The following is a 21,000-nucleotide window of genomic DNA, read 5'->3' as shown; positions in this document are numbered from 1 at the left end:
CATGGGCGCAGTGAAGCAGTCGCCAACCTTGGCACCTAGGCGGCTTCTATGGCAGATCATACAAATGCAAGTAGCTTACTACGCTATGGGCTTGATTCTTGTGACGTTTGTGCTTTCAGTTTTCGGGCGTAAATGGAGCGGAAGCTATGTGTTCTCTTGGGAACATGTGAGAGCGGATACCTCTATGGGGTGGACTTTGGCTCTCCTTTGGCTACTAAATGCTGTGTTTAGTGTGCTCATTCTAGCAATTGTTGTGGGGCGAAGTAAACTTGCGCTGGACTTCTCCCTCACCCTTCATGGCATTCACCTCGTTGTAGTTTGGGCTTATTCAGGGCATTTTCCACGCAGCTGGCTCTGGTGGACCTCCCAGTTTGCATCGGCGCTTTTGATGGTGGTTCTTGGTATCTGGACGACCCAGTGGCGTGAACTTCGACGGGCCTTCTTTGAGGATTTCGAGCTAGCAGAAATTCAGACGGCTTCCGGTGTTGTTTGAGTGTATATAAACAGGCCGGCCGTCTGTTTCTCGTGTATCTGTGTATTTAATGTATTTTTGGAGATTGGTTTTTCCTTTCCAATAGTAAATGTTTTTTATGTTACAATCGCTTGACTATACATACTAAGTAAGCTGCGCAGGAGCTTTTAGATATATGGAAGATGTGAAGCATCCAAAAACGACATATAGAAACTAACAGTTAGCCAATAAAACCCAAAGCGACCATGTGGTGATCAAAAGTATCAACAACTAGTCATAATTGAAGTGTTGTACCCGACCGGGTAGCAGGTGGGGTAGGATTCCAAACTCTACCAACCTCATATGTCTGTCCCTGCCTCTCGAACCCGAACACAAGAAATATACGGACGAAGCATCGTCAATGATATTATTTTTATAATAGGTATAGATTTCCTTCCCTGCTGTGACTTTGCAAGACACATGTTCGCGAAGCGCCAGGGCATACCACCTATCATTTACTTCGATGTCGAAAAGGACAGCACGCCTGTTAGACCATACAGCCAGAAGCTCACTAAATGACAGCACGTATGGACAAGGGAAGAGCACGTTTGACTATCATGCATGCTCGAAACTCTCGATGACTCTAAAGAACTGGATCGGCTTCTTCTGAGCGCGTATGATTGTATACGGCGAGGAAATCAGATGTCACCTTAAAATACAGTGATAAATAGTAACAACGCAGCTAAACGTAGTACTAGAGCATATTAGAATAGCAGTTCTAAATTAGACGCAGAATTGGCTGAACCAGGGTGAGGGCTCTCACTAGATCGCGAAAGGGATGCATGTCTGAGTTTAACACAAGTTCACAAAAGAGGTGACAACAAGGATTACGTGGGTTCCTCGGGCTAAGGTATTGCTATTTCGTTTTAGAATCATGCATGTGCGTTAGCATGCGGTAAAGGCAATTGGAGCAAGAGGTAAACAGACATCAAGCCCAGCTATTATATTTTAATATATTACAGAGTCGCGATTGCTCCAACCCACATAACAATTCTATGCAGGCCGATACAGGACCTTAAATGCCCAACAGCGCTTTCGGCGAATCTAGTGACGCCTAAAGTTCAACAGTACTATATTCAAATTAAACGAGCATATACAGAGTAAACACTGACGACGAATACACTCACCGAATGGCATGTTATACAGCGAGTAAAGCATATCCACACAACTAGAGGGGTTGGTTATCTCATTCATATGGTCTTTTATCGAGGTAAGTATTTCAACACACACCAAAGGCCTGAAGATTTTCCTTCCTATATCTTGTTGTTTTAGGAATTCAAACCAAAGGTTACTAGTGCCTAGTGTATTATTCCCTGACTGATACCTAAACATTAGTTTGGATAGTCGACACCGTTCATATGGGCTGGCTCTCGACCATGAAGACCATTTCACAGGTGGACAGGGTTAGGTCAAACGATCAGAATGCATAATCAACATGACAGCTAAATTTTTTTTGCAGTGTGACTATGCCTCTTCCAAAATCACATTCCAGAAAAGCAGGCCCCCAAAAGAGCACAGCTCTCGATCCAGAGGATTTCAACTCGACAGATGATGAATTCGAAGGGTTCCTTTCTTCGGAATCGGAGAGAACAGATAACGAAAGCGACAGCAGTGATTCCAGTGCCGAAGCAGATGATTACAACAAAAAGCAAATTGCGAAGTTAGCAAAGGAAGCCCTGAAAGATAGAAACCTCTCGAACGATAAATCGCGAGCAGAAAATAGCGGCATAGTTTACGTGGGGCGCCTTCCGCACGGTTTCTACGAAAAACAAATGAGAGAGTACTTTGGACAATTTGGTGCGATCTCAAAATTGAGAATGAGCAGAAATAAGCGAACAGGTGCGTCAAAGCACTACGCATTCATGGAATTTGAACATCCAGAAATTGCAAATATCGTTTGTGAAACTATGGATAACTATCTTCTATTTGGACATTTGTTGAAAGTTAAAAGAGTTGCCCCAGAAAACGTTCATAAATCCCTTTTCACTGGAGCAAACAAAAACTTCCAAATTATACCTTGGGGAAAAGTTGGAAAGCGGCGCTACGAGCGCAAGCAACCACGGGAAATGTGGGAAGACCGTCAGGCTGATTTCGACTCACGTAGAAAGGCGAAAAACAAGCGTCTGAAGTCGCTCGGAATCAATTATACTTTGTGATGTAATGTTAAACAGCCTATTTCCATACGTTAGCGAAAATATCGCCATCGTCGGGTTCGGGAGCTACAGCAGTGGTTTCCTCAGGGGTAGTCGCAGGGAACTTGTCGGCATCGACAAGCACATTTGGGCCTGCGATCAGCGACTGGGACGTGAACGTCACCTCAGCAGGTTTGTTATTTACAGCGGTTGATGACGAAAGGGTCGAGGGCTGAAAAGACAAACCGGAAAGAGAGTCCACTAAGGAAGATGCCTGTGTCGGCTTGGAAGTTGTACTCCAACTACCATACTGCATATCTGCAAGATCTACCGGGCCAGAGCTAGCAGATGAATGCACCTGTTTTGCGACGGGAGCTTGCGATTTATGGGTCGGTTGAGGACTAGGAGTCGGTTTCTGGGCATAGAGAGAAAGTATACTTTTTTTGAGGTCGACCCTTTGCGAGGGCAGCGGGGCTGAACTGGTTTGAGCCGAGTTTACAGGGACGTTGGAACGTTGCTCTTGAGCAGCGTCTGATGAGGTCTGTACGTTAGTGACAACTCGTGGTCTGGCTAACAGAGGGCCCGTTTTTGACGTGGCCACACGCGGTCCAGAACCAAGTCGCTCAGTGCGATTGGTCGAAGTTTGTGGGGGAGGCACGGATTGAGAAGGGGTAGTAGGTGAATCAAAATCGAGCAAAGATGGCATTACAGAAATAACTGCCGGGGCTAACCGCGCAGGCTCAGTATTGGTGTCATACGATCCCAAAAGGTCAATAGTTCGCACATTGCTGTTAGAGGGTGTAGGTGCCAAAGTCTGCTTAACTTTAGACAATGGTATATCTTCGGAGGTTATAGTATTCGTCACAGAATCAAACGATGTAGGATCTGGCAGAACAGGCCCAGAAACCCAACGCTTTAATTCATATTTCGTCTTGATAAAATTGACAATCTTCGAGGAATCTGGCACGTACTTCGGCCCAAGCTTAGACTCCCAATACATATTCGCTTTTTGGTTACCCCACTTAACCATTTGCTCTAAATGCATGTCCGTCCACGAGTCAAGGTCTACAGACCGCACTTTGGAGATATGGGTTCCCAACGAGCGGTGGACGCCAGAGCAGCGGATGCACAGAAATACTCCAAGATTCCATGATGCCCAGCGAGGATGGGTGGCAGTTTTACAGTCTGCACAGGTTTTGTTAGCTGGATCCGCCAGGAGCCGCTTGAGGATTTGTTTATTTTGAGTCGACGTTTCCCGCTCGCCAGCCATTAGTCAGAAGCTAGCGTGCGGGTGTATTTGAGGCCTTTGATCTATCTCGCACGATCTGCGATATGATTTGACGAACAAAAATTTACGAAAAAGACTTGGCCGTGGCTTGAAGTATCTATGGAAATTACTTTTGCTCAGCAGGAGGAGCGGAACCAGCAGTGGGCAGACCAACGTAAGCCTTGAAGGAGTCGTAGATGAGCCACTGGAGACCAGTGAGGGTACCGACCATGATAATACGGGTACCAAGACCGGTCCACAAACCGGAGAAACCGATCTTAGCATAGATACGAGACAAACACTCACCAGTGCCCTCAGTCGGCAGCTTCTCTTTGTTGATCTTGGAAACCATGACATCAGCAGGGTGAGAAACGATAGCACAGAAAACACCAGCAATATAACCACCAAGGAAGGAAACACCAGTCTGGGCAATCAGGGAGTACTCTTCCTTCTTCTTGGGCAAGAGAGAGTAAATGGCAAGAACAGTGTTCTCGAAGGTAGCGAACTTGACCATGGTGTAAGGGATCTGACGAGCCCACAAGGGGACCAAACCCTTGTACAATCCAGCGTAGCCCTCGGATGCAACATATTTGGAGAAGCCGTCGAAAGGACCCTTAGCAAAAGGAGGCATAGTGGTCTGTGTCTTGACCTTGATCATCTCATAGGGGCAGAGCATCAAATCGGCGAAGAACTCAGCAGAAGCAGAAGCAATCAAGTAGACACCGGTCTTGTACTTGATAGCGTTAGCCTCACCAACAAGGTCAGAGTACTTCTTCTTAAAGTACTCGTAAAGACCGTACTTACCAGCACCCTGCAAAGAATAACCGATCAAGGTAGCACCAAAACCAGTAAAGATAGCAGAGGCACCCTCGGTGCGAATAATGGTTCTCCAGCCATCCATATTACCCCGGTAAAGCTTAGGGTCAACTTGGAGACGGCACTTGACCAAATCAAGAGGAGTGACACTGGCGTGGGTAGGACCGCAAGCAAGAATACCACCGAGTGTGCAGTATTTGTAGTACTCAGAGGAGTAGAGAGGGATGCTGTGGTTAGGCTTGACAATCTTTGCGACGTCTGCAGCAACAACCTGTTCCGCCTTCTTCAAGGCAGAAACAGTTTTGTCCTTAGCTTCTTCGACAGAAGGAGCTTTGACCCAGTAACGGGCACCATTAGGGTTGAACGATGCTTGGAGTTGAGATGCAGTGGGGAAAAACACCATTTTTGCAAATTTAAACTAATGTAAGTTGGTTAGTTTGTTTCGTAAGCGGTGCTTTATATTCCTGTCCTATCGGAGTATTTCATTGGTGAAAAGAAACAAGTGAATGCAGTAGGGTAAATGGGCTAGGGTATCCCTAGAACCATGCCGACAATTCTGGGCAGATCTCGTTAATTCTATAGCATTACTGCACAAAATTAGACCGAACAAATATCAAGAGCTCTATTTAGCGTCTATGTCAACTAGAATCAAATGAACGCTTAGATTTGCACAGCCCTTTGCGTCAAGTAGACCCGGAGTTGACCGTGCCCCTGACAACAACGAACAAAAGGCGTACTCTTTTTATTCAAAGTATCCGACAATTTGATGAAGAGTTAAAGACAGTGTACCAAGTATACTCTGGGCGTAACAATTCGCAGGTTTTGTAGGTATCATGCACGATGTACATTTGTAATGGACACAAGGTTATTGAAACGACTAAATGGACAGCGCGTTGTGCTTGCGTCTAAGTCTCCAAGACGACTAGACATTGTGAAAGAGCAGATAGGACTTGATAGTGTTGAGGTGATTGGATCGGGATTCCCAGAGGATCTAGACAAGGATCAGTATGCACCATTTGAGTACGTTGTGCAAACAGCTATTCGCAAAGCAATTGATGTCTATCAGAGTGAAGTTGATGCCGACGAGCCACCTGCATTGGTTCTTGCAGCAGACACAGTTGTAGTAAACCAAGGGCTTATTTTGGAAAAGCCAGTAAATGTCGAACATCAGATCGCTATGCTAAAACAGCTACGGGACGCACCCCATCCGCATCGGGTTTTCACCGGGGTTGTCGCTATAGTACCATTGGAGAAACCTATTGCACCAGGATATGCCATGGAGTCTTATCTTGGGGACTCCAAGGTAAAATTTAGGAGTGATATCTCGGATGAAGAAATAGAGGCCTATGCGAAGTCTGGGGAGGCCCTCGATGCTGCTGGCGGCTACAAAATACAGGGGGGGGCTAAAAAATTTGTTGAAAACGTAGAAGGTGACGTTTTCAACGTAATTGGACTCCCTGTTGGTGGAACAATTAAGCTCATCGAGAACACATTCCGTGTTGCGGAAGACAGTGACTCGGAATCTGATTGAGAGCACTAACTAGAGCTATGAATTGCTGAACTCACTGTCTCATCATCGGCATCTACAAATGAAAGAGCTATCTGTTTAGTGACAGGTAATGCTTGGGAAGCTCCTTTGGCAAATGATACTCCATATAGCTGGGACGATACCGAAACGAGCTCAGGACGAAACGTCGTGCAGATGAACTGACAATGTTTTTCAGAGGAGACCTCAGAAATTAGCGATGCCACAGCTCGACGAAAACTTGGATCTAAACTGGCATCAATCTCGTCAAACACATAAAAGGGAGCTGGCTCGAATGACTGTACTGCAAATATCAGAGCCAATGCGCAGATTGTCTTTTGGCCTCCACTGAGTTGTTGAGTTTGCCTTAAACCGTCGCCAAAGTCCACCTCGAGCCTAACACCTTTAAAATCGGAGTTCTCATGATCTTGTTCGCCAGCTTGACTTTCATCCAATGCCAAGTTGGCACCGCGACCGGTCAGCCTCGCGAAAATCTCTTGAAAAGCTTTATTAACCTTCTCAAACGAGTTTCGGATATCGTCATTCTTGTCCTGATCCAACCTGTCAATCAACTTGCCAACAGACACCATATCACGGTTTAGAGTGCCGTGTCTATCCTCGAGCTCTTCCAATTCTTGTGAGTAAGTCTGAAACTGCTCGATTGATCTTTTGTTGACATGATCAAAATTTTTCAACGTAGAATTTGTTAGCTCTAGCTCGTGGTCGAGCTCGTTTGTCGTCAGGTTCTGAAGTTCCAACACAATCTCCGATACCTGGCGCACTTCGCTTGCTTTCTTGCTGTTATCTGTTTTAAGTGCCTGCAAGCTTTGAAGTTTCAGATCTAATTTCGCTGATTGTCGCTCTTGTAGGTAAAGCATGCGAGCTGTGTTATCACTTGCATTTCGGCGAGCTTCAAGCTCACTTTGATTTCGGAGGAGCAATTCATCTAGCTCCACGAGCTCCGACTCAACTGTAGTAACTTTCGTCCAATTGCTTTCTAGTTCTTCTTCAGTGCGTTTGACCGATTGATATGCTGAGACTGAACCAGGAAGATTGCCAGACCGGCTTCCCGCATTATACCGAGAAACTTGCTCTGAAAGCTTCTTGATGACCGAGTGATTTAAGCCTAGTCGTCGTTCAAGAGGTTTCAATTCACTTTCAATACGAGTAAACTCCTCTGCTAGTTCTGCTATCTCATGTTCAACCTGCAGACTTCGGTGTTCGTCAAATGGTGCTTCACAAAGAGAGGAACTCGTATTATGTTGCAGGTGCTCAATTTGTGCAAGAATATCCGCTTGGTTCTTCTCAAAGCTGGCGACCTCGGACTCTTGTTTTGAAAGCTGCCTTTCCACGGTCTCAATGATAGCCGATAAAGATTCGAGTCGGCATTGTTCGAGATCAAGTTCACTCTGCGCATTTCGCGACATCAACAAGGCTTCAGTGACCTTATTGTGACCAGCAGTGATGTCAGATTTTAAAGATTCTACCATGTGCTGTGCCTGTTTTGCTTTAGCTCTGTGTTCGCAAATTTTCGTTTCCATTTCTCGCAGTCTCACCACATCAGCTACAAAAGAGGTCTTCGACCCATCACGCCTGGAATACCCGCCACTGACAGCACCTCTAGGATCCACTACCTCGCCCATAAGGGACACAGCGATACACCCTGTTTTTCTGCTATACTGATGAGCAAGGGCCAGTTTCGAGCAGACTAAGATTCCACCAAAAATGTGATCTACGACAACCTCGAATCCTTTAGTCACCTCAATGTAGTCGCTCAGTAAAAGAGCTTCGTCATTTCGACTAGAAATTGTTGGTGATGGCCTTTGCCGGATCAAATCCAATGGCAGAAAGGTTATAGTACCGTTTTTTCTCGCCAAAAGCTCATCAATCATCTGCTTTGCTACCAGCGAATCTTTGACAACAATATTCAAAAGCGAATTCCCGCCAACACGCTCAACGGCAGTTTGAAACTGCGGAGCGATAGTTATAAGCTCTGCAACCGTTCCGTGGACTTGATCCTCCAGACCAAGATCTCTCGCGATTTGACGTACCGCCAGAATACCGCTGAGTGTTGATTGGGAAATGTTCCGCTGTAGTTTCTTTGCCAAAGCAGCGATTTTCTGCTCCTCAGCATTTAACAACACTGTAGACTTTTTAACATCAAGCATTGCACGGCTTCTCTTCGACTCGAGACTCTCTAGGGCCTTCTCAGCTTGACAAAAGGCTTCTTCGGTTTTGCGAACTAGCGAAGCTTTGACATCTATTGAAGCGTTCTGCGCCTCGAGGTTTTGTTGATGTTCAGAAAGCTCGTTTCTAAGCCCCGAAATACTAGTTTTTGAGCTCAATATTGTTGCTTCGATGGACTTGAGGTTCAACATGAATTCACTGATTTTATCGGAGATCCATTTTTCGCGCTCATTAGCCGTAAAAGTGCCGCGTTGGCCAATGTCACACTCCAATTGAGTCTTTTCTGCTTCTAAACCTCTTAGTTTTTGTTGAATGCGATTTAATAAACACAGTTTTTCCTGAGTGATGTGCTCTAGCCTGGTGTTTTCGTCCTTCACGTTAGACAGCTCCATTTGAATTTTCGGAATATCCACCTTGTCTCCCTGAGAGTCTTCCATTAAATTTGCATCTCTCCTCCGTTGGTATAATTCATCTTCTAGAGAAGCATGACTAGCCTTAAAAATCTCTCGAGTGCTTTTGCAGATCGCAATCTTGTTTCGAATTTCGCTGATAGCCTCCTCGCTGTCAACTACGGCGTCAGCTGCACTATTTAGTGCCGTCTGGAGACTAATCCTTTTCGTGCGAATTCCTTCTTGCTCTTCAGCTAAGGAATTCAATATATCATCCAGTCGCACACTCTCGCGCTGGAGGAGAACGAATTCTATGCTATGCTTTTTGCCAACGATATCAAGATACCGTTCTAGATCCGTCATTTCAAGTTTGAGGCCCTCAAGACGCGACTTTATCTGTGATAAACGCGATTTGGTCTTTATTAACTCTTTGTCTGTTTCTGAAAGTAACTCCAGGGACTGTGCACGCCTTTTATTGTAGAGAGTTGCCCCTGAAATTGAAAGAACAACAGATAGTCGTTCCTCGTCGGAGGCCGTAGCCAGTGCCGAAACACGTCCCTGAGGTACAATATAAAACTGATTGGCCCCACTGAAACCTCCGGACTCTAGAAAAGTTTTGAGCTCCTTCAGAGATATTGGCTTTCCATTGAGATGATACGAATCATTTCGAGGTGAGCTCGTTCGTCTGACAACAATCTCGTTTCCACTTAATGGAAATGTTCTGTCGCTATTATCAAAAGTAATCTCAACCCACGCTTGCATAGTTGAACTGTGGCGGTCGTTGAAAACGACACTGCGGCGGCCATCATCTGGAGCCTCGTTCAAAGTTTCTCCTAGCACGAAACTTATGGCAGCGAAGAGATTCGATTTTCCAGCGCCATTACGACCAACAATAACATTGACACCAGGAGACAGATTGTCAATATTAGTATGATCTTTGTACGAAGTAAATCTCTCTAGACGAAGTGCTTTGATCCGCATGTTTAATTACAAAGACGCGTACGCCATACCAGGATCTTATCATGGGTAAAGGAGATGCGCGAATAGCCGCCACAGTCTCAATTAAATAAAAGTTGATTCTCAATTTAAATATGTGGATGGCCACTAGAAATTATAAGGAGATGGTTGAAAATTCAGAAACCCTTCTTCATCTAGTTTAGCTAGGACGAAGCGCGTCCTCAAGCTGCACTCGTAAGCAAATCAGTGTGAGGAATGCAACACTAACCTATGCGCAAACAGAAGGAAACGCGACACTCTCGGGGGTTAAGTGGTGTTTTTAGCCGCCAAAATATACACACACCTACCCAAAGAACGGGTATACACAATGGTCCACCATATGAAACAGTATTGACTGGTTCCAAGAGCCACAATACCAGTCAACTCGACAATCTTCACGCACCCACGAGCATGATAAGAGCTGGTTTAGATGAAAATACCAGGCTATTGATTAATAGACAATTCTCAAAATCTAATGAGGAACTTGAGAAGGCTGCTGGGGAGTTGTTCAACTTCCTTAGGGCGATGGATTTTGAGATTTTGTCAGGACACACTTTGCCCCGACTAACTACTGATTCCCCTACCCAAAGTACTATTGAGGGTATATTTCTTTTTTTGCGCCAACAAATTGATCCAAATCAGTTGTTAGGGGAGGGATTTAAAGCTGCATTTCTCAAGCTTTTGAGATACACAGAGTATCCAGGCGTGTCTCACGTTCGCAAACCCTCTCTTGCCAATGCACCTGCGATATGGCCTCTAGTTTTAGATGGACTACATTGGCTTATGTGTATTTCCTATAAAACGAACCAGTTTCGCTTGGGGGGTGAGATATCAAATATAGACCGGCCGATGCTTGACGCCTTATTTGAACGAAACGTTTCGAAACAATACCAGGTAGAGATTACACCAGATGGAGCTGATCCTAAATCTTTTCAACATGATTTACACTTGGGCTTGGAGAGATACACTGCTGCAATAACCGAGGCAGTCGGTGTTCTGGAAAAGCAGAGGGCCACTGCACTTAGCCAAACAACTAGGCTCAGAGACCAAATATCAAAATTTGAGAGCAGTGCAGTCGAGAATAGTCTGACAGACTCCAAAATGGGCCATGTTGAGGTAGAATTACAAAAAATCAGTGCAGACCGCAAGTACCTCCAGGAGAAGCTCTCAAACTTGGAAAGAAGGAAGAACGAAATAGCCAAGAGACGAATAGAAATCCGGACAATCCAGAGCGATTTCAAAGCACAAGTTTGTGACCAAAGCGCTCTTGGTGTGTCTTATACCGAGGATATACTTGAGGATTTTTTGAAACAGTACAGGAGCACCCTTCTGATGCAAATTAACGAGTTACGCGAACTTAAGTCCCTCTCTTTGAAAAAATCTGCGATGCTTAATGGTGTTGAAGAGAAGTTCGAGTTTGTCCATTCTGCTACAGAAAGATATAATCTCTTAGCTGATGTGCCAGTCAAGATTCGTATCACACATGTGCTTGATAATGATTTGGGGAAATCTGCGAAGTCGCTAACAGGAAGAACGTTGTTTGAGATTCAAAAGGAACTCGAGCAAGCCATTATTTATCATAATAACCAAATTGAGCGGTTGCGGGTGAAGATAATCAAGCAGGACAAGGCAAGAGAAGCTCTAGAAACTACACATGGGCCAATAATTAACGAGAAATTGAAGATGAGCGAAAAATTGCAACACAAAAGATGCAATATTGAAGCAAATCGGTGCTCATTAGAGAATGACAGGGTTCTGTTGGCTAAGTGGGTCGGTGAAGTAGAGGAGGAAAACGCGAGGTCGCTCTCATCGACGAGTGAGAAAGAAACTAATGCTCATTCCGACGTCGATAAAGCCAAAATATGCTTCGATAAGGAAAGAATGGAAAATTTAGCGACGATATCACCACTAGAAGATAGACTTATCGATCGTTACGATGAGTTCTCCAGGGTGTACAACCAGATAGGTGCTTCATTCAACGGCATGCTGACATCCAGCACGCAGGTTGTTAAATCTACCGAGGAAGACATCAGACTGTCCAATTTTAAAAACCCGCTTCAGTTCACCTGTGATTTTAATGTGACTGAGAATCTATTCAGCCAATATTCTTCAGTTCTGTCGTCACGAGCTAACCACGCGTGAGCTATATATTATATTAGGTAATTTTTTTTCCTAGTCTCCACATGCCAGAAGCTAGTAAAGAGGTTCTTGGTGAGGTCGCTAGCTATTTAGCAGCTGCAGGGCTACATAAGACAGTCAAAACGCTCAAAAGAGAGTTCGCTGAGGATCTCGAAGTTGATGAAGCGCGAGGCGCGAACTTGTCTAAAAGGTTTAAGAGAGTTCTGGAGAGTGAGCAGGTTGACTCTAGCTTGACTTCGAAAAGCAGCTCGACTTCTAGCTCGGAAGCTGGCGTTGATTCTGGCTCCAGCACGTCTAGTTCCGAGTCCAGTTCCGATTCCAGTTCCGATTCCAGTTCCGATTCCAGTTCCGATTCCAGTTCCGATTCCAGTTCCGATTCCAGTTCCGATTCCAGTTCCGAGTCCAGTTCCGATTCCAGTTCCGATTCCAGTTCCGATTCCAGTTCCGACTCTAGCTCGGAGTCCAGTTCCGATTCCAGTTCCGATTCCAGTTCAACTTCGGACTCGGATTCAGACTCAGATTCAGACTCAGATTCAGTCTCAGATTCAGACTCAGATTCAGACTCAAATTCAGACTCAGATTCAGATTCAGATTCACGTACCGGGCAAACATCTACCAACAAAAGCAACAACACTGTCCGTGGAAACCTATTTGAGGATAATCAAGAAGGAGCTTCACCAGATACAGTTCAAGAAAAAGGGCCAAAGTTCTTTTCTAGAATCGATAGATCAAAAATCAGTTTCGAGGACCAGGTATTGCAAGACAACACGTACAAAGGTGCGGCAGGCACCTGGGGTGAATTGGCTAACACCAAGCTGATGCAAGTTAGAGGAAAAGATTTCACTAAAAATAAGAATAAAATGAAAAAAGGAAGCTATCGTGGGGGATCAATTATATCCAATGCATCTGGGAGTTACAAGTTCAAAGACTAAAAAATAGTAATAATCTGATAGGTAGAATACTTAGTGTGCTAATGAGCGTAGCAAATAATCTGGCCGAGTGGAATATCAGAAATCATCCTACCACGCTAGCTGTAACGGCACCTAAGCAGGGGTTTAAGACGCTTGGGACCGGCTATCGTCTCAGCTAAGCCCAAAAGGCTTAGCTAACTACCAACCGCGACCAAGTTGAGAGTTGAGAAATGCCGACCATCACACTGGTCGCCTCTTCTCTGGGGTTTGTATTTGGTACACTTTTTGCCCTTGTAGGAAATAATGACAGTGTGTACTACTGTGTGATTCAATTTTTTCGAGAGCCCAGTAGCCTGCCTAAGCAGTTGAAGTGTCGACGCAACAATGGCGCAAAACAACAGATAGAGCTCATGTCAATCAATACCGTTGGTTCCTTGGGAGGCACTAACTTGGGGGCTTTATACAGCTTGAATGCTAGGCGTGATAGCAGTCTCTTCGATCTTGAGTCACTTCCTTCCTTGTGCACAAGTGACACTGAATCGGAGCCTGATACGGCTAGCGCGTTTTCTCCAAATGTGCAAGAGCCTCGATTCTTATACTTCTGGGATCATACCGGCTTACAAGATGCTGCACCTTGAGTGTTTGCAATAGTTTGTAGCTCAATTTATTTATATTACTATTAGAGTCTGAATCGAGAGTTGGGAGATCTCCACATTATAATCTCAATGTACGCAGTACCGTTACCTTGGCTGCTAGTAGTTGGAGCGGCCGCCGGGATTGGCTATGCCGTATACAACAATTGGGATGAGCTATCTGACCCTTCCTTTTGGGGCGAAAAAATGCAGCCTCTCAAGAGCAAGCTGGACCACGCCACCAACTCAAAGGTGCATTCTTCAGAAATAATCGACACTGAACTGGATGCAATTGGCACTTCAGGCACAGAATCAGATACTGAGGTGGAGAAAGATTTTAAAAGTTCAGGGAAGCGTAACCATAGCGTTTTAGCGACAGGATGCTCGTTTGACAACGTTCGCACAAGCCAGCGCGAATTACCGGATGTTATGATGCCATCAAGCGCTGATTCCAAAGTAAATATTTCTTTACTCAGTTCTGAGACCGAAGGCCTTGAGTTCACTTCAGAATTCAGTATGGTTTCAGATTTGGAGTGGTCAGACTTTTCAGCTGGAGATGCCGACACAGAATGCTAGTAAGGCTTCAATATTAAATAACCATTACTACTTTTTATAGTATAACTTCGAGATAACCGGGTGATGTTTTTTAAGTTCTTTGTTTTTGCTCTTGTTGTACTCGATGTACGCCATGTCCTCACCACCAGCTAAGCTCGCCAAGGATCCTTGAGTTTTGCGAGCTTTCACCTTTGAAGATTTCAATTGGCCACGACCGACGGCAGAGTCAGCATCGTCACCAATCTCGAGACCTGCAGCATCTTCACTTTGGAGCAATACCATTTGGAGCAGCTCTTTCCTTTCCGATAGTAGAGAGTACGCCAAATTAGGCAGTTTCTCCATGCCAAGCAAATGTGTAATTACTTTGAACGCATAGCCTTGATCCACTAGAAAAGCCTGACGTTTGGTTGAATAGTACATCTCAAGCGTATCTTTTGATACCAGCGAATAGAAAAACGCATTGAAACCTTCATCGTTACGACGCTTCGCGCGCAAAATACGACCCAGCCGCTGTGCTTCTTGTCTACGAGAGCCATAGTGGCTTGAAATCTGAATCAAACAGGTGGCTTCAGGAAGATCAATTGAGGTATCTCCTACTTTGGATAGGAATATTGTGTTTACCGCGTCGTTGAATTGGAAATTCTTCAAAATCGTCATTCGCTCTTGCTGTGGAGTGGCCCCAAAAATGAAGGGTTTACCCAACTTGAGGGCATATGCCTTGAGTGCATAGACATTGTCACTGAATACAATAATTTTGTCCCCCCGCCTTTCGTGATACTCGATCAGGAACTGACAAGCTTGAAACTTAGTTGGATTCATGATATAAAGCAGCATACCTTTACGGGGATCAGCCACAATGTACTCCTGGTAGAACTCTGAGGTCATGGGACACCAAACTTCTGCACACTGGACATTGGCAATGTGGCCCTTTTGGGCCAGGTCCATCCAGTTTGCTTCGTATAGCTTGGGTCCAATCAGGAAATTCAAATCGTCGATCTTGTCGTCCTCCCTAACAAGGGTCGCAGTTAAACCCAGCTTTGTGTGGGCAGCTATGGTAGTGACCACACGTCTAAACATTGCGGCGGGTACAACGTGTACTTCGTCGAGAATGATGAATCCCCACTCTCGCGAGGTCAAAAAGTCCATCATTTTCTGCGAGTCATGTGAACGGTTCCGTGTGTTGGCAACCATTGAGTAAGTTGATACGACTAGACCACTCTCGCCTTGAAACTTTTCCTTAGACTCCGACGTAAACACAGATATATCTTCCGGTTTTATAGTGCACCACTGCAAAAACTGCTGCCTCCATTGCATAACTGAAACGGAAGATGTACACAAGACAATAACGCTTTTCCTGATCGTGCACGCCGCGGTGATTCCAACTAAAGTTTTGCCAGCTCCGCAAGGAAGCACAATGATTCCAGAACGAGCACGGCCATTTCCGAACATTTTGCTTAGGCTTTTTTCCTGATAAGGTCTAATTTGAGTGGAAGGCTTCAAATCAATGTCTAGATTTGGATTTCGTGTATCATTTCTGAAATCATACTCTTCCAGAACGGGATAATCAATTTCTTGGCAGCGCTTCTTGACCTCCTCTACGCTTTCGGGTGCTATTTCAAAAGAGTGCACAGCTTCCGTATCATCGTCATCGTCGTCTTTGTCTACATTGACCAGGGCCGATATGCCCCCAACGTCCCCTTCTTTCTGATGCTGAGTTACTGATCCATCAATCGGCTTGATTGTGCTTGCGGAATGTGTCCCTGGAATGACAAGATCATTGATAGGCCGGGGCTGCACAAGAAGTCCATCACGAAACGTTTGATCGCCACCCACAATTCGCAAATTAGAGAGCACAGGGTCCCTCAACATCATTTGAAGTATTTCAGCATGCGCACTCTCAACAAAGTACCTATTGTGTTTGAGAACAAGCTTCACTTTACCATATGAAACAGTGCATGTATGCACAAATGCCACTACGCTCTTAGGAACCGGAACTTTGGATAATCGATTAAGAACAGAGATAATATCTTCAGTTTCCAATCCGACTGAAACAGCAGCATATAGCGAATAAGTGGTAATGCGGTACTCATGAATGTGAGCAGGCCGGCTGACAGGTTCAGCAATAGTCACGAGGAAGTCCTGAGCTTGTTCGGCCAAAGGGGAGAAGCATTCTAGAATGATTCTCCCATCCTCTGGGTTGATCCATAACGGGCGATGCTCATGATCGGGCTTCAAATCCAAATAGCTAAAGTCTCCTTTGCCAAATATATTTGCCACCGAGTCTGACGTCCGTTGCGTATGAAGGCTAGCGGCTTCTCTTACAACTAGCTCATCGTCAGGATCGCCACAGTTCAGCTTCAAACGAGGTAGTTCAGGTAACTCCTCATCACTGGAACCTACTGTAGCTTCTGAATCGGAATCAAAAGCGTCATCGAACCCAGCATACGATGTCGGCTGTCTACGACGTTTTGACATTCAGTGCTGCCGCTGACTTAATCGAGCCCTGTCTGTAGCCTATGTAGACCACAAAAGAGGTATTAATTCTACGATTCTACAACGAATATGAACGTGTTGGTCACCATTCACAGGACTTAAGTTTAGCACAATTACGTGTGATTTCTGGGAATACAACCCCTCTTAAAATTGTTTTTTGTACAATGCTTTTTGCGTGTTCAGGTTTCACTCGTGCCATAAGAACAACTGTTCCATCTTCGAGATATACGAAACAGTTTGCGGCAAACTTATGCCCGCCGACATGGTTACAATATACGACACGAATTCCAGCTGGCTCGTCGTCGTATGGATCACGATAGAGTCCCTCATGACGAAGCTCGATCTCTAGCTCTTTCCGCAAAATAGGTGCTGTAACTGAACATCTTTTGTCTCTCTTGCCATGAGAACAAATCATAACATACCCCTTGTCCTTCAAAACAAGAGCGTTGTTGGGTAAATCTTTGCGTTTTCCAGCCGTCAGCACTTGTAGAACCTCATCAACAACTGTCTTCGCTGTTGTCTCGATTCTTACAAACTGAGGCAAAAGAATTATCGACACCACATGGCCATCGTCACTATCAAATTCGAGGTCAGTACCATTTACCCGGACCGGACCACCTGCTGCAGTCTGGAGTGCGTCTGAGCTCTTCGAAAGAGCATTACACACGCGCCCCCAACTTGTCTTTTCATCACTAATATCACGTAACCAATCTTTTTCGCCTGTTGCGACCAAAATTTGGAGGGCAGGCTTCGGAGCAGAGTTTAACAGTTTCGAATCCTCATCTATTTTGAGCGACGATGGATATTTACTTGGGCACCCTCCACAGTCCTCATCGGATAGATTGGCTGTTTCAAATTCTGAGCCTATTTCGCATGTATCGTCATTTTGGAGCTTGTTGACCACCCTCTTGATAAATGACATACTGTAGGTTGCAAGAAGCGGCGCCACCTCTAAACGTTTAGCCGTTTTACAGGACCCTTTCCCTACATAGGCCTCGCATCGGACGTTGAAACGACAAATTCTCAGCTGCCGTCATGATCGAGATGGTCTGTGGTATTGTAGAACGGCTAAACAGTCGTCAACTGACTTCTGCTGTAGCTATCGGTGGTGCATACTTTCTCGGAAGCTTTGCCCTATTTTGCCTTACCTTGTCGATACCCTTGAAAAGGGCTTGATATCCATTGTAGTTATTAGGATCGATATCATGATGATTCTTCTTTCTGGTCACATCAAGACCAAGATTTAGTCCGGATATGACCACCTGCAATTAATTCGTCTTGAATAATGTCTCTTTTTTGCTTGTTTGCGGTACTGCCGCTCATGCACCCTGAGCATTTGCCAAGATCACTGAACCTTGAAAAACCTGAGTGGACGATTGTTTTATTGTTTTAGCTATATTTTCAATTTGCTTCGATCAAGCAGACCTTTAGTGCTTTCGATAGTCTCCCAGAGCCCATAGTTGCTCAGTGCTCAAACTGCTGCTAAGATGAGTAATAACATCGCCCAAAAAGTTCACGAAGCTTAGATCAAAGAATCAAACCTGTATTGACTTGCTGATGCAGTTGCTCGTGCTCGTTTTCGTTTTCGTTAACTCGATAGTATATGTCTAAGTGAAAAATTAGCAATTTTTATCACTATGGGTCGATTATTGAATTGATCATCACGCGGAAAAACAACTTACATTTAGTAAAGGTTACGGTAACTATTTAACAGAGTCACATCACCTCACAATCCTAAGCGAACTATTGGGAAGAGGTTAAAGACGTGCACGGTTTTCCTCTTTGCGAAGCTCCTCGACAAGGAATCCACCAAGAACTTGCGCGACTGACATACAACTAATCATTGGATTGACACCAGATGCAGATGGGAAGACACTTGTGTCCACAACGTGGACATTAGGGCACTCATATAATCGGCCACGTTCGTCAACTGGGGCGAACTGCGGACCTTTATTACTCATGCGGCAAGATGCCATCTGGTGAGCTGAACCCGTGCCAACTTTAAAGATCTCAAAGTCTACAGTTTCTGCATTGGCATACCATGCCTGATAATCAGCGTCAGCCAAACGTCGCTCACTTGCAGGCTTATCGCTCTCAAACATTGGAATCGAGTAATGCGGCATATAAATTCTTCGTGCACCCTGTATATAAAGCAGGTTGGCACCGGTCAACGCTCCTTTTCTCAAAGCGTCAAGATCGAATTTTGAGGGCGTATATTCGATGGTTGGAGTCATGGGGTCATTTTTGTTGTAGATGACTTTACCAGCGCCTTTATCGCGAGTGAGAATAAGAAGCGCGGATAAATGCTTGTAGCGTGCACATATTTTGCGATAAGACTCCCCGTTATACCAAGGCAAAAATTTGAGCGTCAAGGGCAGCAGATGATGAATAGCCTCAATCCTAGGACCATGGAATTCACCATCGAGATTGTCGTCCTCCACACAAACACTGGTCATGATTGTATCCGACTCCTTATTGACGACTTCGTCAAAATCCCCATAAACACATGTTACGGGGTGTAATTTCAATCCATCCCCAATCTTTTTATTTTTAAAGCCTGAGCGTTTCAGTAAAATGGGTGTTTGTAAAGAACCGCAGCAAGAGACCACACGCTTGGCATTCACGACAAGTTTGGTACCATCATTGACCACTGCCTCAACGCCTGATGCTTTGCCTCTGTTATGACGAATACGGACGACCTGGCAACGATCAATCACTTTAGCACCATTTTGCACGGCTTCATAGAGCCAGTTGACAACTCCTCCCTTCTCCCCATACCGATAACCATAGCCCTGGAAAACAGTATTAGGAATATGAGCTCCCGTGTTTTGACCTGTGGGTGCTGCAGGGTAGCCTAACTTTTTCGAGCCATCCAAGATGAGCTGGTTCGTAAATGAGTGCTCACCGTAATCGTAAGTGGTACCCATTTTCTTCCAGACATAATCTTGGGCATCATCGAAAAGAGTGGATGTTGCCCAAGGCACACCATCAGCTGCCCATTGACGCCTGACAGCGAACGGTAGCCTCAATGAGCAGCTCCAGTTGATAGCTGCGCCTCCTCCGACAGTACTACCAGCAACAATGTTGATAGACTTATCTGTTGACATCATCTTATTTGATAGCTCGTAGATACGAGAGTCTGTCACCAAATCGCTTTTTCCCAAGTCTGAAGGCCTGATTTGATCACCTTTCTCCAAAATCAGAACTCGGAATCCTTCTTTAGCTAAACGGTTCGCGATGACCCCTCCTGTGGAACCAGAGCCAATGACAACTACGTCGGTCTCAATACGCCATGTAGACTGATCCTTCGGAGCAGCCTCGATAGGAACTTCCCAGAATGGTTGCTCAGCGAAACGAGCTGCGTTTGCACGATCGAACTTATATCCCAAACCTTCTAAAAGTTTCTCGTCGCTGTAGAAAAAAGCGATCATTGAGAGATCCAGCAGAGCACGGTAGAGGCTTCTCAGGGGAGCGATCTTTGCATCTCTGAGTGACATGATAAAATGCGTTCTCTCATCAATGCTCATCTCCGAAAGAAGTTTAAAGCTGTGGGTAATAGGAACTGCGAGCGTTCGTCGGCTCAGAATCGCAATTACCAACTTGAACAACCGGGTATTAGACTCGCTGGCCTGAGACAATGCCGTTGAAACGTTTTGACGGAATCCTCGATTATCTCTTGTAGTCTTCTGAGCCACAACAGAGCGAAGCTCTGGTGTGACATCTTGAAGAAGGCTATCAACCTGCAACAGTTCAATTGCTGGGATGTAAGCATCAGAAAGAGCTTCAATGGTCCGCCATTGGTTTTCACTAAAGTCTACTGACATCTTTTTACTTTGAATGCCAGAATTCAAGAGGGCATTTATATGTGTACGAGGGTAAGGTTTCCCCGCTTTCGTGGAGGGGGTGGCATCTCCACTGCTTATGTTCTAGAGAGGAGACACTTCTGCGAAGAAAATGCAGACGACATAAAAATAACTTAGATGGTTCAAACTCCGTCGCGTCATAAAACTTAGACTCGTAGTATAACCAGGCAATAGGTTTTCTTTGCATGCAACGAGGGTGTGACGAGAAAACGCGTCAACATGTGATCGGACTTGATTTCACCGTCCCAATCAGGTCATCCATCACTCGTGAAGCCGAATTGTGCCCCAACCTTCCGCTTTCGCAGTCAGCCTGAATTGGATCATTGATGCAACTGGGTTTATTTGGCACATAACATAAAAGCACTGTATATATATTTTCGGTAACGCACAGACAGACATACACACACCAATTAACGATTAATATTATACAAACATCAATCAAGACGACCAAATTCTATCACCGTCGCCGCGCTTACCTACAAGCTTTAAAAACATTTTGAGATATGTTTCAAAAAATATTTTAGTGAAACTGCTATAAATATTTGTAATTTCCACCAACAAACCTTGCTCTTGTAGTTTCCTTA

The 21,000-nt window shown here is 45.0% G+C and overlaps 13 protein-coding genes across 13 annotated transcripts; 7 read left to right on the top strand and 6 right to left on the bottom strand.

Annotated features, from left to right (window-relative positions):
* Window position 1: 1 nt before the first annotated feature.
* On the top strand, window positions 2-493 carry B9G98_01060 (Protein SYS1; the record flags this gene model as incomplete). The annotated part of the gene is made up of 1 exon (XM_024807618.1): window positions 2-493. One exon carries the CDS (start codon window positions 2-4, stop codon window positions 491-493), a length of 492 nt encoding a protein of 163 aa, XP_024663386.1.
* Window positions 494-1,977: 1,484 nt separating this feature from the next.
* Window positions 1,978-2,667, top strand: B9G98_01059 (hypothetical protein; the record flags this gene model as incomplete). Its single annotated transcript, XM_024807617.1, has 1 exon — window positions 1,978-2,667. The coding sequence occupies one exon, from the start codon at window positions 1,978-1,980 to the stop codon at window positions 2,665-2,667; it is 690 nt and encodes a 229-aa protein (XP_024663385.1).
* A 16-nt stretch (window positions 2,668-2,683) lies between these two features.
* B9G98_01058 (hypothetical protein) lies at window positions 2,684-3,913 on the bottom strand (the record flags this gene model as incomplete). The annotated part of the gene is made up of 1 exon (XM_024807616.1): window positions 2,684-3,913. The coding sequence occupies one exon, from the start codon at window positions 3,911-3,913 to the stop codon at window positions 2,684-2,686; it is 1,230 nt and encodes a 409-aa protein (XP_024663384.1).
* Window positions 3,914-4,037: 124 nt separating this feature from the next.
* B9G98_01057 (Mitochondrial phosphate carrier protein 2) lies at window positions 4,038-5,129 on the bottom strand (the record flags this gene model as incomplete). The annotated part of the gene is made up of 1 exon (XM_024807615.1): window positions 4,038-5,129. The coding sequence occupies one exon, from the start codon at window positions 5,127-5,129 to the stop codon at window positions 4,038-4,040; it is 1,092 nt and encodes a 363-aa protein (XP_024663383.1).
* Window positions 5,130-5,579: 450 nt separating this feature from the next.
* On the top strand, window positions 5,580-6,257 carry B9G98_01056 (Maf-like protein C3G6.03c; the record flags this gene model as incomplete). The annotated part of the gene is made up of 1 exon (XM_024807614.1): window positions 5,580-6,257. The coding sequence occupies one exon, from the start codon at window positions 5,580-5,582 to the stop codon at window positions 6,255-6,257; it is 678 nt and encodes a 225-aa protein (XP_024663382.1).
* Window positions 6,258-6,262: 5 nt separating this feature from the next.
* On the bottom strand, window positions 6,263-9,808 carry B9G98_01055 (Chromosome segregation protein sudA; the record flags this gene model as incomplete). The annotated part of the gene is made up of 1 exon (XM_024807613.1): window positions 6,263-9,808. The coding sequence occupies one exon, from the start codon at window positions 9,806-9,808 to the stop codon at window positions 6,263-6,265; it is 3,546 nt and encodes a 1,181-aa protein (XP_024663381.1).
* An 864-nt stretch (window positions 9,809-10,672) lies between these two features.
* On the top strand, window positions 10,673-11,965 carry B9G98_01054 (hypothetical protein; the record flags this gene model as incomplete). The annotated part of the gene is made up of 1 exon (XM_024807612.1): window positions 10,673-11,965. The coding sequence occupies one exon, from the start codon at window positions 10,673-10,675 to the stop codon at window positions 11,963-11,965; it is 1,293 nt and encodes a 430-aa protein (XP_024663380.1).
* A 41-nt stretch (window positions 11,966-12,006) lies between these two features.
* B9G98_01053 (hypothetical protein) lies at window positions 12,007-12,894 on the top strand (the record flags this gene model as incomplete). The annotated part of the gene is made up of 1 exon (XM_024807611.1): window positions 12,007-12,894. One exon carries the CDS (start codon window positions 12,007-12,009, stop codon window positions 12,892-12,894), a length of 888 nt encoding a protein of 295 aa, XP_024663379.1.
* A 209-nt stretch (window positions 12,895-13,103) lies between these two features.
* Window positions 13,104-13,511, top strand: B9G98_01052 (hypothetical protein; the record flags this gene model as incomplete). The annotated part of the gene is made up of 1 exon (XM_024807610.1): window positions 13,104-13,511. One exon carries the CDS (start codon window positions 13,104-13,106, stop codon window positions 13,509-13,511), a length of 408 nt encoding a protein of 135 aa, XP_024663378.1.
* An 87-nt stretch (window positions 13,512-13,598) lies between these two features.
* On the top strand, window positions 13,599-14,081 carry B9G98_01051 (hypothetical protein; the record flags this gene model as incomplete). Its single annotated transcript, XM_024807609.1, has 1 exon — window positions 13,599-14,081. One exon carries the CDS (start codon window positions 13,599-13,601, stop codon window positions 14,079-14,081), a length of 483 nt encoding a protein of 160 aa, XP_024663377.1.
* A 27-nt stretch (window positions 14,082-14,108) lies between these two features.
* Window positions 14,109-16,535, bottom strand: B9G98_01050 (DNA repair helicase RAD25; the record flags this gene model as incomplete). Its single annotated transcript, XM_024807608.1, has 1 exon — window positions 14,109-16,535. The coding sequence occupies one exon, from the start codon at window positions 16,533-16,535 to the stop codon at window positions 14,109-14,111; it is 2,427 nt and encodes an 808-aa protein (XP_024663376.1).
* A 100-nt stretch (window positions 16,536-16,635) lies between these two features.
* Window positions 16,636-17,475, bottom strand: B9G98_01049 (Actin patches distal protein 1; the record flags this gene model as incomplete). The annotated part of the gene is made up of 1 exon (XM_024807607.1): window positions 16,636-17,475. The coding sequence occupies one exon, from the start codon at window positions 17,473-17,475 to the stop codon at window positions 16,636-16,638; it is 840 nt and encodes a 279-aa protein (XP_024663375.1).
* Window positions 17,476-18,310: 835 nt separating this feature from the next.
* Window positions 18,311-20,377, bottom strand: B9G98_01048 (Long-chain-alcohol oxidase FAO2; the record flags this gene model as incomplete). The annotated part of the gene is made up of 1 exon (XM_024807606.1): window positions 18,311-20,377. One exon carries the CDS (start codon window positions 20,375-20,377, stop codon window positions 18,311-18,313), a length of 2,067 nt encoding a protein of 688 aa, XP_024663374.1.
* Window positions 20,378-21,000: the final 623 nt, after the last annotated feature.

Source organism: Wickerhamiella sorbophila (genome assembly GCF_002251995.1).
Source record: "Wickerhamiella sorbophila strain DS02 chromosome Unknown contig1, whole genome shotgun sequence".
NCBI classification, from domain to species: Eukaryota; Fungi; Ascomycota; class Dipodascomycetes; order Dipodascales; family Trichomonascaceae; genus Wickerhamiella; species Wickerhamiella sorbophila.
The sequence above is the reverse complement of the archived record's forward strand: the minus strand, read 5'-3'. Positions and strand labels throughout refer to the sequence as shown.